Consider the following 14,722-nt stretch of genomic DNA (forward strand, 5'->3'; position numbering starts at 1 on the left):
GCCTTTCTAATCGACCAACTTAGCATCTTACGTCACTGAGCCACCACGTCCCTTTATTTAATTTACCATCAATAATTACAGGAAGGAACAAATAATGACTTCCAAAGAGGCCTTCGAGAATTCTTTAGCCACTTTTTGTTTCGGTTTTTATTTTTATTCCGCATGCACCACAAAGGAATTAGAAACAGGGGTTGTTGTTTTTTTAAAGATGGGGCAGAATTCTATTGAAGGTACCGTATTTTTCGGAGTATGAGATGCGCCAAGGTTTTGAAAAGGCAAATTTAAAAAATAAAAGGTTTTGCACTCTGCAAACCTCCCAAAAATAGCCTGTTTTTCGTGGAAATTGGCTGGGGTTTTTTTTCAAAAAATAAAGGGCATGAATAATAATAATAATAATAATAATAATAATAATAATAATAATAATAATAATAATAATAATAATAATAATAATAATAATTTTTATTTCTAGACCGCACCCTTTCCTTGGCAGGACTCGGGGCGGTGTACAGTCGTGTTAAAACCATATACAAATACATAGACAGAAACATAGACGTAGATGTAGACATAGACATAAACGGAGGAGGTAAAAAATATACTGTACAGTTCTTAATTAAAATACAAATACAATTAAAATTCCCTTAAAAAATTCCCCAATAAATGTTTAAAATGTTTGCCAGGAGGTGGAAGATGGAACTATCAATCGGCTAAGCCAGCTAGTCGGAACAGGTGAGTCTTGAGCTTCTGTCGGAAGGAGCGGAGGTCATTTGTAGTTCTTATATCGGGAGGGAGGTCATTCCAGACGGTTGGGCCCATCACAGAGAAGGCTCTACTCCTAGGCGCCTTTAGGAGGCTTATAGCCTTTAGGAGCTAAATAGCCTTTAGGAGGTTTATAGAGTGCTCCTGGGGGCTGGGGAGCAAAATTGAGCAAATAACGGGCTGTTTTTTGCTCATTTCTGCCCTCCCCAGCTCTCAGGAGCTCTCTGAAAGCCTCCTACAAGCTCTACACGGCCATTTTGGTGAAGGGAGCAGGGTTTCGGGAGGCAAAAAAATGCTGTATTCAGTGTATAAGACGCACCCAGATTTTCAGCCTCTTTTTTGAGGGGAAAAGGTGTGTCTTATACTCTGCAAAAAACGGTAAATTGCACTGAATACAAAGGGGCTGAATTCCAAATGGACACACTCAGAAATGTGGATCCTCAGGCATGGTGGCTCATAGGCTAAACATCCCCCAATGTTTATTATTCGAAGCATATTCACAAGGCTGTGTAATTTCAGAAAAGGCTCTCGCAATGCCCGCTTTGCTTGCCCCTCTGTTCTCAAATATAAGCCTTCTTCCCAAACCTTGTTTAAAGATGGGTACAGGCTACCTGGACGATCGTCAACTCAGGAATACAGAGAAAGATACGAGAGGGAGAGAGAGAGAGAGAGAGAAGGAGATTGATCCTGACCAGCCCCCAATAAGCTACATCCTCCCACCCAAGAGATTGCCACTTCTTAGCCTGGCTGAATGCAAGTAGTCCTCGGCTTACGACAGTTCATTTAGGGACCGTTCGAAGTTACAAAGGCACTGGGGGGAAAAATGACTTAGGACCGTTTTTCACACTTACGACCGTTGCCGCATCCCCAACAGTCCACATGATTTACGTTCAGGTGCTTTGACAACTGATTCACATTTATGACGGTGGCAGTGTCCCGAGATCAGGGGATTCCCCTTTTGCTAACCTCCTGAGCAGTAAAGTTCAACGGGGAAACCCAGATTCACTTAACAACCGTGCGACCCGTTTAACAACAGCAGCGGTTCAGTTAACAAAACGGGGAGAAGGAAAGTCGTAAAAAAGGGGGCAAAAACTCAAAATCCGTTGAACAAAACTTCTCAGCCCAACCATCGCCTGATCGAAATCCAGACGCTTGGCAATTGACTCACATTTATGAGGTGGCAGTGTGCCGGGGGATCGTGCGATCCCTTTTGGCAACCCTTCTGACAAGCAGCGTTCAACGGGGAAGCCAGCGATTCGCTTAGCAACTGTGGCAAGGAAAGTCACAAAGCGGGACAAAACTCCCTTAGCGCAGTGGTGAAATTCAACTTTTTTTACTACCGGTTCTGTGGGCGTGGCCTGGTGGGCGTGGCAGGGAAAGGATACGCCATTCCCTCCACACTCTGGGGCCAGTCACAGGTGGCATTTGCCGGTTCTCCGAACTACTCAAAATTTCCGCTACCAGTTCTCCAGAACCTGTCAGAACCTGCTGGATTTCACCCCTGCCTTAACGTATATCTCGCTGAGCAACAGAAATGTTGAGGTCAATTGCGGTCGTAAGCCGAGGACTACCTATTATTCTTTTTCAGATCCCCCAAGCAACAGGAAGGAAGGCCCTGTGGGCATTTCAAACCCTCTTCCTCTCTGTCCGTATCACACACAGTCATCGCTAAGACAGGCAGAAGCACAAGCCAAACTGTATTCTGGCTGTATTACATGGGTTGTATCAACACACCCCTCCAACTCAGGAATGACGGTTCAGGAACAGCTGACACTGACCCCGCTCTATGCAAAGGCAGAAGGGAGGAACCCAAAGCCACCCGCTACCCACTCCCAAGTAGCAGCGCAGACAAGCAAGTTCCCTTCACATTCTTATTAACGGGAAGGGGCGAAAGCATTTAGGGGGAGCCCGAATACTTCCCCTTGCCCCGCAGGGGGAGCAACTCTCTGGCTAAAACTCACTTGTGTGGGTGGCTGTGGGTCCATAATGCTTACTGGTAAGTTGAAGGTTCCCACCATAACGTAACTGTTGGCGTTGCGGTCATGGACAGTGGAACCTGACCCCCGGGGTCCCGTGTTGTTGTGAGGGGCAGAGGACAAGCCTGCTCCTGAAGGCCCTCCTGAGGGCGACTGGGTCTGGGGAGGTGCGCGTTCCACAAGGTGGATGACTTTGCCTCCAACATCTGCCAAAAAACAAAAACAAAAAACAGGATACGTGATCCAATTTCCTTAAAGGAATTCTCATTCCAAGTCTGGCTGCCTTGAAGCCTTAAATAGCAATAGCCCTTAGACTTATATACCGCTTCACAGTGGGTAAAACGAGAACCCCTTCTAAGCGGTTTACAGAGTCAGCCTCTTGCCCCCCAACAATCTGGGTTCTCGTTTTACCCACCTCGGAAAGATGGAAGGCTGAGTCAACCTTCAGCCTGGTGAGATTCGAACTGCCGAACTGCAGCTAGCAGTCAGCTGAAGTAGCCTGCAGTACTGCACTCTAATAATAATAATAATAATAATAATAATAATATATTTATTTCTTAGCCGCACCCTCTCCCGAAGGACTCGGGGCGGCGTACAACGAAACATACAAAATAAATATGTAAACAAAACAAACATATAACAAAGACATACACAAGGAGGAGGTCGATTGATAAAACAATTAAAATACAGTATTTAAAACCCCTAGAAATTAAATATAATTAAATATAATTAAAATACCCAGTTAAAAACCCGTCAGGAGCGATATGGTTAGATCAGAGTTGAGCCAGGCCAGCTGCTTGAAATAGGTGGGTCTTCAGCTTAATACTCTAACCACTGCGCCCCCTCGGCTCTAAGATCTCAAATTTAAGAAGTGCAAGCTTTTAAGAAGAGATTGGACAGCCGTTTGTCTGAAATGGTATAGGCCCGTGACGGCGAACCTATGGCACGCGTGCCCGAACTGGCACGCAGAGCCGTCGCCTGGCACACACAGTATCGCCCGTTCCTCTTCTGGTTTTCTGGTGCACAGGCGAGCGCGCCAATCAACTGGCCTTCGCGTGTGCGGCGGTGCTGGAAACCGAAAAGTTGGGTCTTCCGTTTTCTGGGGTGTGCATGCATGCCAGCCAGCTGATCGTCACACACGCATGCGCACCAGACAACTGGAAGTGTGTGTGCTAGAAACCGGAAGTTTGTTTCCCAGTATCCGCCTGCCCCCTGGGCAGCTTCCCCGACGAGCGTTGAGTGGCCTCTCACTTTTTGGCGCTCTGCCATTGCTGGTATAGGCTTTCCTGCCTGAGCAGGGGGGTTGGACTAGAAGACCTCCAAGGTCCCTTCCAACTCTGTTATTCCGCTGTGTTCCCCCCATTCTGCTCTTGCCAGAGCCTCAGGGGTGAAGTGGTTAGAATGGAGATGTTATGGTTCCAAGCAATGAACCCAAATGAATCAGGACTCAGAAGCCCCATTCAAGCTTGAAAGACCTTATCATTGAGTAGACTTTATCGGCACTTAGAAAGCTGAAAGTTGAAAGCTAACTCTGGGTGATTCCCACGCTTCAGAGTAATAAAAAGAATAGAAACTTCCAACTCACCCCCTCATATGTCACGTTATAGCTTCCCCCTCAGTCTCAGCAGATGTTCGTTGCCATGACCTTGACTCCTACACTGCATCTGGTAGATGTTTTGTCTAGTGGACTCGGGTACCACATTCCAGTTCCTTCCAACTTCCCCCCTTCCCCCTCCCCAAAGAGTGGCAACTAAGAGACAAAGCACACGTAAATGTGGCCTTGGCCTGTAGACGTTTCGAAGTTGACAGCACTACTGCAGGCTACTTCTGCTGACTGCCAGCTGACTGCAATTTGACAGTTCGAATCTCACCAGGCTCAAGGTTGACTCGGCCTTCCATCCTTCCGAGGTGGGTAAAATGAGGACCCAGATTGTTGGGGGCAAGAGGCTGACTCTGTAAACCGCTTAGAGAGGGATGTAAAAGCCCTGTGAAGCAGTGTATAAGTCTACATATTACTGCCTCAGATTGTTGACAAGCATGACCAATACTGCTTTTTATATATATAAAACTGGACATCCACGTGGGGTTTGATCTGTACTTCCCCAATTTCCAAACCGTTGATCTTTCTGCTGCAAGTCTAGATCTCTTTATCTCAGGGGTGTCCAAACTTGGGAACTTTAAGACTTGTGGACTTCAACTCCCAGAATTCCCCAGCCAGCCATGCTTGGTGAGGAAATCTCCCAGCTTCATTAAATTTCCTGAGGATGCAATTTGGACTTTCCTATATATAGTATATTTGCTAGGCATGGACAAATTCTACACCCCTGCTTTATCTGGACCTGAACATCCAAAGAAATAAACCTGGATTTGTACAGTGAATCATCCTTAAACTGTACAATTTGTCCATGCCTAGCAAATATACTATATATATAGGAAAGTCCAAATTGCATCCTCAGGAAATTTAATGAAGCTGGGAGATTTCCTCACCAGCCATGCCCTTGCTCAAAACATATTCATAAGCCTTTAGGAGGCTTATAGAGTGCTCCTGGGGGCTGGGGGAGCCAGAAACAAGCAAAACGAGCAAAAATGGCCAGTTTTTCATGAAAAAAGGTGCCAAAAAAAGGGCACGCATAGCCTTTAGGAGGCTTGGGGGACGGGGTTTCGGGAGGCCAAAAATGCTGTATTCAGTGTATAAGACGCACCCAGATTTTCAGCCTCTTTTTGGAGAGAAAAAGGTGCATCTTAGACTCCAAAAAATACAGTACGTACATTTCCAAACATGGTATGCATGTAAGCAGGAAAGCAGTTGGTAAAGAAAGAGGTAACCGCTTTATTTCCCAACCTGAATGTCTCAAGACCAATTTCAAACTTTTATGCCAACAATTTTACACTCCACCATAATCCAGCGGTTATGAGTCTCTGCCAAAAATAACTCCGGGGTGAGCGCCTCATGCAAAGTATGAATTTTATTCTGGGCAGCCTTTATGGAAGCAGGACGCTAACATTTCGGGGGGCTTTTCCCAGGGTGCACTTGGTCGTACCCTGGGTCAGAATCCCTCCCCGTCTCCCAAACCATGTTCACTTCAAACCCACCACCACCACCACCACCACCCAACCTTCTCTTGGTTCCCAACTCACTGTATTCTTTCAACTTCTTGTCATCTTGTAGGACTCTCCCTTGGTAGATGAGACGCTGTTTTTCGGAGGGAATGTTGACTGAGCCCGCTATGTGCTCCTTGAACTCTTTCACCGTGATCTACGGAGAAAAAGGAAAACTGAGAAGAAAAGGGGGGGGGGAACCACCAGGACGAAACTCTCTTCCCACTATTCCTTCATCAGAACCTGGCCCCTCTATGCAGTGGTGAAATTCAATTTGTTTTACTACCAGTTATGTGGGCGTGGCTTGGTGGGCGTGGCAGGGAAAGGATACTGCAAAATCTCCATCCCAACCCCACTCTGGGGCCAGCGAGAGGTGGCATTTGCCGGTTCTCCAAACTACTCAACATTTCCGCAATCAGTTCTCCAGAACCTGTCAGAACCTGCTGGATCTCACCCCTGCCTCTATGGCATCTGCCTAGGAAAGGCCAAACAAGAAAGGAAGCTCTTCCGGGGGGGGGGGGGGGAGGCCATTTTTGCCCTCCCCAGGCTCCAGGAAAGCTCGGGAACCTGGAAAGAGTGAAAAATGGACCAAACGGGCCTACCAGAAGTTTGGAAATGATCCAGCTTTCGGAGGATCTCTGGGGGAGCTAGGGGAGGCCGTTTTTGCCCTCCCCAGGCTCCAGGAAAACCTCCAGAGCCTGGGGAGGGAGAAAACAGCCACCCCCAGCCCTCCGAAAGCCTGAAAATCAGCTGGCCAGCGCATGCATGCACGCTGGAGCTGACACCTCGCGTGCCAGCAGATATGGTTCCGTGTGCCACCTGTGGCACGTGTGTCAAAGAGTCACCATCACGGCCATAGGATAACTCTGGGCAGCTTACACTTACATCTAAGTTAAGACATAAAAATGTTAAAATCAAACTGTCTTGCTTAACAACAAAAATATGGGACCAAATTGTGGTCGGAAGGCAAGGACCACCTGTTCTATCATTTCTTCCTAGAGGAATTAAATATTTAACTGCTGCTCCTTTCAGACTTTGGCCTTTATTGCATTTGTTCTTCACACCATTCCCTCCAGAATCTTTTTTTTTTTTTAATTTCTTCTTGACTTAACAAATAGGCCCAGGGATCTTCTGTTCATAATCTGTTTAACTTAAAGCAGGTAACGTTGAGTTCTGCAAAGCAACTCCGATACAATGCTGAGATACCCCAGGCATAAAAACGACAGTCCCATCCACTTTTTTCTTGCTGTTATCCAAATGGAGGGGATCTTACCTCTCCTTCTACTGTGAATGTTCTTGTCTGAGAGTCCAAGGTTTTTATCATCACCTCAAGGTTCTCCAGCTCCGCCATGGTTAACTACGGGTTTTTCTGTAAGAAACCAGAAAACTGGTAAATGTCTATGGAGATTCTCAGTCATCAGTCACTCAGGTCCCAAAGCTGCTTTTTCAAGAAGCAACTGGACTTTCTACTTTTTCTTTGAAGACGTTTTGCTTCTCATCCCCACGGTCACGTGATCAAAATTCATTTTCCTGGGCAAACTGGTTCATACTTATGACCATGCTTGCTGTGTCCCAAGGTCATGGGATCCCTTTTGCGACTTTTTTTATTATTATTTTAAAAAATTATTTTTAAACAAACATATATAAACAGACATGAAACATAAAAACCATCCTCCAGATTGGTTACAAAACGTTTGCGCTCCCTCACCACAGTCTTCACTTACAATTTATATAGAATCTCATATTATCAATCTAACATATATGCATACAATTATTATCATTATTAAACATTTATTTGACTACAATCATTGTTACTTCCTTTTATGTGAGATATTCTAAATTTAGAATAAATTTATATTATGGCATTTCATCACATCATCCCAAAACCATCCAATAATTATTACATCTTTATATTTTATTCTGTATAAAATTGTTTATCTTTGGTTACAAAATTTTTATGTATCCTCTCCATAGTCCTCATTTACAATTTATATAAAATTTCATATTATCAATATAGTGTGTATATATATGTATGTATGTATGTATGTATGTATGTATGTATGCATGCATGCATGTATGTCAGGGGTGTCCAAACTTGGGAACTTTAAGACTTGTGGACTTCAACTCCTAGAATTCCCCATGCTGGCTGGGGAATTCTGGGAGTTGAAGTCCACAAGTCTTAAAGTTCCCAAGTTTGGACACCCCTGATGTATGTATTTGTGTTACATATGATAAGGAGGAGAGCCTGTGGCTTGGTGGCTAATACATCTGCCTAATATGCAATACAGCCCTGGTTCGATTCCCAGTAAGGGTATGGCTAGCTGATGAGAGCTAAATAGCTTGAAATAGATCTATACTAGTCTCCCTTTATTTATTTATCAGCACAAATACAACACACACACACACACATATACATTATCATTGTTAATCATTTATTACTATAACTATTATTACTTCATTTTATGCGTAATATTCTAAGTTTAACTAAATTTAAATTAATTTTTATTACGCATTCCATTGCATCATCCTGTATCCATCCAATAGTAATTACAATCTTATATCTCTTGCCATTTGTAGTATTTGTGTTCTAATTGTTTTTGGTAGATCTTATATGGAGCCCCGCCTCCCCCCTTTTGCAACATTTTGACAAGCAAAGCCAACCAGGAAAAGGGATTCATTCAACAACCGGGTTACTGACTTATGAATTACAGTGATGCACTTAACAACCGTTGCAAGAAAAGTTGTAAAATGGAGCAAAACTCACTTAACAAACGCATCATTCAACAACAGAAAATTGGGGCTCAGTTTTGGTCGTAAGTCAAGGACTACCTGTACTGTATTTCTTGAGGACTGAAATCATAACAGTGTTTCTGTTTTGTTACCAGGTTTGCCTATAATTTGAGTCTAACGCCCCAGTAGCGTCAAAAACATTAGAAAAGGCAGACATTTTGAAAGGTTTGAAATGTACGCTGTAGTAGGGTGAACTGTCCCATTATGAGTTTTATTTAGGAGTTTGGAAAATGTCCTAAACCCAAAACTGACCCAGTCAAGGTTGTCTTATTTCTATAATAATGTTGCAAGGCCAGAATCTGACAGGATATTTTGCATATCCATAGTTTCATTCCACATCCACGCCTTGAACAGAAACAGTTAAAGGTCAAATTCTATTCATCCTGGAGACTGAGTCCTAATGAACAGTATAAGGCCTGGTAAACAAGATTTGGCTAAGTATACAGTCTCCCTTCTTCATGGCAGAAAGCTAATAACTCCACGAAACTGTCTAGCTGCCAGCCTACGTAGGCTTAGGTTAATCTTATTTGTGGCCCACATTGTTTGAAAAATTTTAACTGACCTCCAATGACCAGACAAGCAGCAATTTAAAAGATGATCTAAAACCCTAAGAGGAAGAACAAGAGAAAAAAACCCCAGATTATTAACAATACTCATTTGAAGAAAAAAAAGACAGGTATTTCTACAATCCTACTCCTTAGAAGAAACTCCGTTTTAATAAACATTCAAATATCAATAAATAGCGTATCCTTAAGCTTTATAAATAAAGACTACAATTAACTATTCATTTATAAGTAACCAAAAACCAAATTATAAATTATTATTAGTAAGGAAATGTGGTTAGGATTAGGGATGCTGAACCTCTTTTCACCCAGCCTAACTAGTATTATCAAGAGAAAATCTAAAAGAATTCAAAGGGGATTCATTCAACCCTCTCCCCCAAACTGTACAGATGAGAATAAAACGTCCTCTAAGTCAAGCAGCAGAATTAACCCATTATCTCTTTTCAGTTCAGGACCACAATTTCTCCTCTCCAACTTCATCAGCAGGAACACTAGAACAACCTACCCAAAAAACAACCCTCTGTCACTACTGACGAAAAGAAAAAGTATCACCAAAGGTGCTTTTTTTTCCCCCAAAAGGCAATTAGACTTTTTTGTTTTTGTTTTTTTTTTGTTTCCTTTTGAAAACATTTCACTTCTCACCCAAGAAGCTTAGATGAATTTTCTCTTTTCAGTTCAGAATCAGTTTTCTTCTCTCCAACTTGCAAGTACATCAGCAGCAGAAATGCTATAAGTAACATCGTACCTAAAATACACGCCTTTAAGACTCCTAAAGAAGGACCCTTTCTCACTACCGACAAGAAGAAAGAATATCACCAAACTATCCCAAAGGTGCGGTTTTCCCCCCAAAAGGCAATTGGACTGTCTTGATTTTTTTTTCCCCAAAAAACATTTTGCTTCTCATCTGAGAAACTTCTTTGGTTTCTTCCTGGATGAGAAGTGAAACTTTTCAAAGCATGATGATGATGGATAATAATAATAACAATTAATAATAACAATAATAATTAATAATAATAGCCCAGTTGCCTTTTGGAAAAAGCTCCTTTGGGACAATCATAACCTGGATGATTTGAGATGATGGCAATGACAATGATGAAAGGCCAGTTGCCTTTTGGAAAAAAGCCTCTTTAGGACAATCCTGACCTGGATGATTGAAAATCCCCATAGATCTTCATCAAGTCTCCAATCCAAGTCACTCCCAAGACAAACCACAGCAACCTTCTGCAAATGGGATATGGGGGTGGGGGTGGGAGGGAAAGAGGCCACAAATTCTCTCCGAAACAGGACTAGCCAGCCTCATCCTCCTGAACATGGGCGTGTGGCCTTCTTCTTCTCCCCCCCCCCCAGAGGCAGAGGTGGGTAACCGCTGATCATCCCCCTCCCACAAGCCTCTAAGCACAACTCTATATACATATCCAAGGAACATGGGACCTGTTCCCCAACCACCACCACCATCACCTCTGGAGGACTAGATCATTCAGCCACCATCAAAACCCTGCTCAAAGATGAACACCTGCTGAGAGCCACGTCTTTCTCCCCCCCTTCTCCTTCTCCCCCCCCCCCCAATAGCCTTCGCCTCATCTACACAAACACACCCCGCCAACAAAAGTGTGTACAAGGCTATGGTTTTCCCAGTTGCAATGTATGGCTGTGAAAGCTGGACTGTAAGGAAGGAAGAATGGAGGCCTTTTGAACTCTGATGCTGGAGAAGACTCCTGGGAGTCCCTTGGACTGCAAGGCGATCAAACCGGTCAGTCCTAGAAGAAATCAACCCTGACTGCTCTTTAGAAGGCCAGATCCTGAAGAGGAAACTCAAATACTTTGGCCACCTAATGAGAAGGAAGGACTCACTGGAGAAGAGCCTAAAGCTGGGAAAGATGGAGGGCAGAAGAAGAAGGGGACGACAGAGTGTGAGGCGGCTGGATGGAGTCACCCAAGCTTAAATGGACTCCAGAGGATGGTAGAGGGCAGGAAGGCCTGGAGGAACGTTGCCCATGGGTCGCCATGGGTCAGACACGACTTCGCAACTAACAACAACAATACACCACCTCCCAGCTGATACGATCCCGATCCCACGCCGTCCTCCGCATCCGATACAGTTAGTGTTTCCCAGGATCCGATTATCCTAAGGAGGCGAAGCGCTTGGGGGGGGGGGCGTTGAGAGCCACGCGAAGCCTCCCCCTCCCCTCCCCACTCCTTTCTCCCCCCCCCTTTTAATTTTTTTTACCCTGAAACAGCCGCCCCCCCACTGCGTCCTTTCCACTTCCCGTCAGGCAGGAATCGATTTCCAGAAGAAGCTTCTCCTTCCGCCTCTAGAAAAAACTTCCTGCCCAAAAAGGGGGAGGGGGGAGAATGAGAGGTTTTTTAAAAAAAACCATAGATATCTATATCTATCTATCTATATATATATATATATATAAACCCTCGCTCCATAGAGTTAGCAAACGAGAAGGAAAAACGACACACACCTCCGGGTTCCCTTCGCCCATCTCAGGCTGAAACGTGACACCCACAGAGTGGCTCGCGTTGCCACTTTGTGTCATTATTTATATATACGTTGTTATATGTATATGTATACATGTACATATACATGTATATACATATATTTATATGAGTTCAAAGAGTCCCTATGGAAGAAGCAAACGACGCTTTCTTTCTTTCTTTCTTTCTTTCTTTCTTTCTTTCTTTCTTTCTTTCTTTCTTTCCTTTCCGCCCGGGATTATAAAATAAAGGAGACGGTTTTTGATAGCCGGAAATATCGGCCCCTCGTTTCATTTTTACTCACGGCTTTACCTCTCTGACCTAACGCTTGCGTCGAGGCGATTTTGCCGGACGTTCTAAAATGGCGTCGCTTCCGCTTCCCTCCGCCGAGCCACGGGCAAAAAAAGGAGGGCCTCCGATTGCAGAATTATCCCACCGCGGGTCCTTTTCCCCACGAAATCCTCCTCCGGAACGGATATCGGGAGGGGCTAAACAGCCGCCGCCCTCGCGGCTGGAGCCGAGTGCCTGCCTTCCGAAGCGCCGCGTTCCCGGCCGTTCGGTCACTACGCATGCGCCTGAAGCTCGCTAAGCCCCTTTACTTGCGAGTGTTCCATAGTTGCCTAAAGGGTTGCCCGACGCTTCTCAATTCAAAAACTCGATGGAAAAAGGGGGAGGAAAAAAATTCCTGGCGCTAATGATAGTTTCCTCGGCTTTTTTGGTTTTTTTTTTAATTCCTCAGTTCATATACTATTTAAAATAATTCTAAGCATCTGAACTAAGCTAGTACATCCGAAGGAATGCCTTAGGCGAGTCTCGGACGCGGTGGGAGGAGCCAAATAGCTTTACCACTACAAGAGAATTGGAGCTTTACGTCCCCGCGCTGTTGAGATGACATAATACGTATTCCTATGACGTAAAAGGGGCCGTTAAGAAAAAGCGGAGGGTGGAACCTTTGTGGTCGCCATGTTATTTAAATTAGCCGAAGCTTATTCGCCCCTCCCCTCTTGCAGTCCGGGAAGGTGACGTTTAGTCCGCCATCTTTGTTTAGGATTTCTCCCCTTCCTCCTCTAATATGAAGACACGGGAGGAAGAGAGTTATAGTAATCTGTGGTATAAACCATCGTTTCGCCGCCATCTTTGTTTTCGCTCGTCGCTTAGCAACGATTGGCCAATGGGAACTGTTGCAAAAGCCTGCGCCTGTTGCATTTTACACTGACTTAACCAGTGTAATGAAGGATGTTCGAAATAGGGATAGGAAGTTTTGAGTTTGAGTTTGAGTTTATTAAATTTATAAACCGCCCCCTCTCCCCGAAGGGACTCGGGGCGGTGTACAGACAATAAATATAAAATAGACAACAAAACAAAGCACAGAAACCCCAGACTTAAACACACAGTCTGTACAGTGACCATAAACTAACTGATAATTAAAACCAATTTAAAATCAATTAAAATACCCCAATTTAAAGTTTAAAATGCCATCCAGGAAGGTCAGGATTAGATTATAATTGCGATTGGGCCAGGCCGGCTAATTGGAACAAGTGGGTCTTGAGTTTCTTACGGAAGGAGCGGAGATCAACAGTAGTTCTAATATCGGGGGGGGGGGTCGTTCCAGAGGGTCGGGCCCATCACAGAGAAGGCCCTACTCCTGGGCACCACCCGCCCGCATTGCTTAGCGGACGGTACCCGGAGGAGTCCCTCTCTGTGAGAGCAGATTGGTCGCAGGGATGTGTGGGGTAGGATGCGATCCCGCAGATAACTAGGTCCTGAGCCGTGGAGCGCTTTAAAGGTGATAATCAACACCTTGAAACGCACCCGAAAAGCCACAGGCAGCCAGTGCAGCTCGCGCAGGAGCGGTGTTACATGGGAGTACCTAGTACTCCCCATAATAGTCCGCGCGGCTGCATTCTGGACCAGCTGCAGCCTTCGGGTGCATCTCAAGGGAAGCCCCATGTAGAGAGCATTACAGTAATCAAGTATTTCCTTCCAGCCTTACTTCCTTGAGTGACTAGTTTTATTTATGCTTAATTTATGATTCACATTTCCATATCCACCCAATTTCTCAACCACTCTGGTTAGCTCACAGGCGGTAAACCAAAGAATTGAAAAACAGTGTTTTTCAAACTTGCCAAGATGCGTCAACTTAACTTTTCCAGGATTTCCAAGATATCCTCCCTATTGTTTAATTTCAGAAAAGTTTAATTCTTGCATATCAAAAGAAGAAATGGCTTTGATTAAAAGGAAAACATGTTTTCCCTAAACTTCAGATGTGGATACAATGCCGAAAAGCTAATATGGTTACCTGGAATTTTAAGCTTCATTATTAGCATTTTAAAAGGTGATATTAGCATTTTGAACATGGCAATCTAGGCCTCCTTTTGACTTCCGGAAAATATGTTTTTTTTCCTCTTGGCCAAGGCCATTTCTTTTGGTATGCAAGAACTTGTCACTTCAACACTAAACAATAGCATATTTTTGAAAGTCATTTGCAACTCACTTGTATTCGAAGTTAATACATTTGCAAGCTTTAAAGAAAGAAACCCATCTGGGAAAGAGTAATGTAATCCATAGATTTCCCTTTATTGACAGACTTTATCCACTTAAATGAGTTTTGCTTTGCCCATATTACTAGGTGAAATGTATTTTTGGGTGGGCAACAGACTTCCAAGTTCCCTTCACTACGTTTAACAAACAATCCATCTCTGCCCCCCCCCCCAACTCATATTCTTTAGTAACCACTATCATTCAGCTCCCAATAGGTGCCATGTTTAAGTTATTCATAGTCAATAAATGATTCCCATTTATTGAGAAGCACTGATGATGTTACTTAATTAGGGTAAAGAAAGGTTTGCAAGAAAACAAGAAAATTCAAGTGAGCACAAAGGACCCCTCATTTCAACCCTGAGCTACAAATATTCTCCTTTATTGGTAAATTAGTACCTGTAAATGTCTGCACAATTTGTGCTTTGGATACACTATGCAAGATTGGGCCCAGGAGATACTAACAAAAAGGGGAAGAAAACCTGAGCAAAGGGACTGTAGGAAGTTAAAACCTACCCC

General features: G+C 44.0%; 1 protein-coding gene across 14 annotated transcripts in view; it reads right to left on the reverse strand.

Moving 5' to 3' along the window:
- BAG6 (BAG cochaperone 6) overlaps window positions 1-12,545 on the reverse strand; it is a 43,948-nt gene extending 31,403 nt beyond the window's left edge. For 2 of the 14 annotated variants that reach the window (XM_081934282.1, XM_081934280.1), the window contains exons 1-5: window positions 11,978-12,545; window positions 9,184-9,228; window positions 7,105-7,200; window positions 5,871-5,988; window positions 2,751-2,938 (exon numbers count right to left, since the gene is read on the reverse strand). In XM_081934282.1, the coding sequence (XP_081790408.1) occupies window positions 2,751-2,938; window positions 5,871-5,988; window positions 7,105-7,182 (384 nt within the window). In that variant the 5' untranslated portion in view covers window positions 7,183-7,200; window positions 9,184-9,228; window positions 11,978-12,545. The other 12 variants (XM_081934281.1, XM_081934277.1, XM_081934284.1 and 9 more) reach the window with 11 other exon arrangements.
- Between the last annotated feature and the right edge of the window lie 2,177 nt (window positions 12,546-14,722).

Source organism: Natrix helvetica (genome assembly GCF_964273705.1).
Source record: "Natrix helvetica genome assembly, chromosome: 1".
Classification (NCBI taxonomy): domain Eukaryota; kingdom Metazoa; phylum Chordata; class Lepidosauria; order Squamata; family Natricidae; genus Natrix; species Natrix helvetica.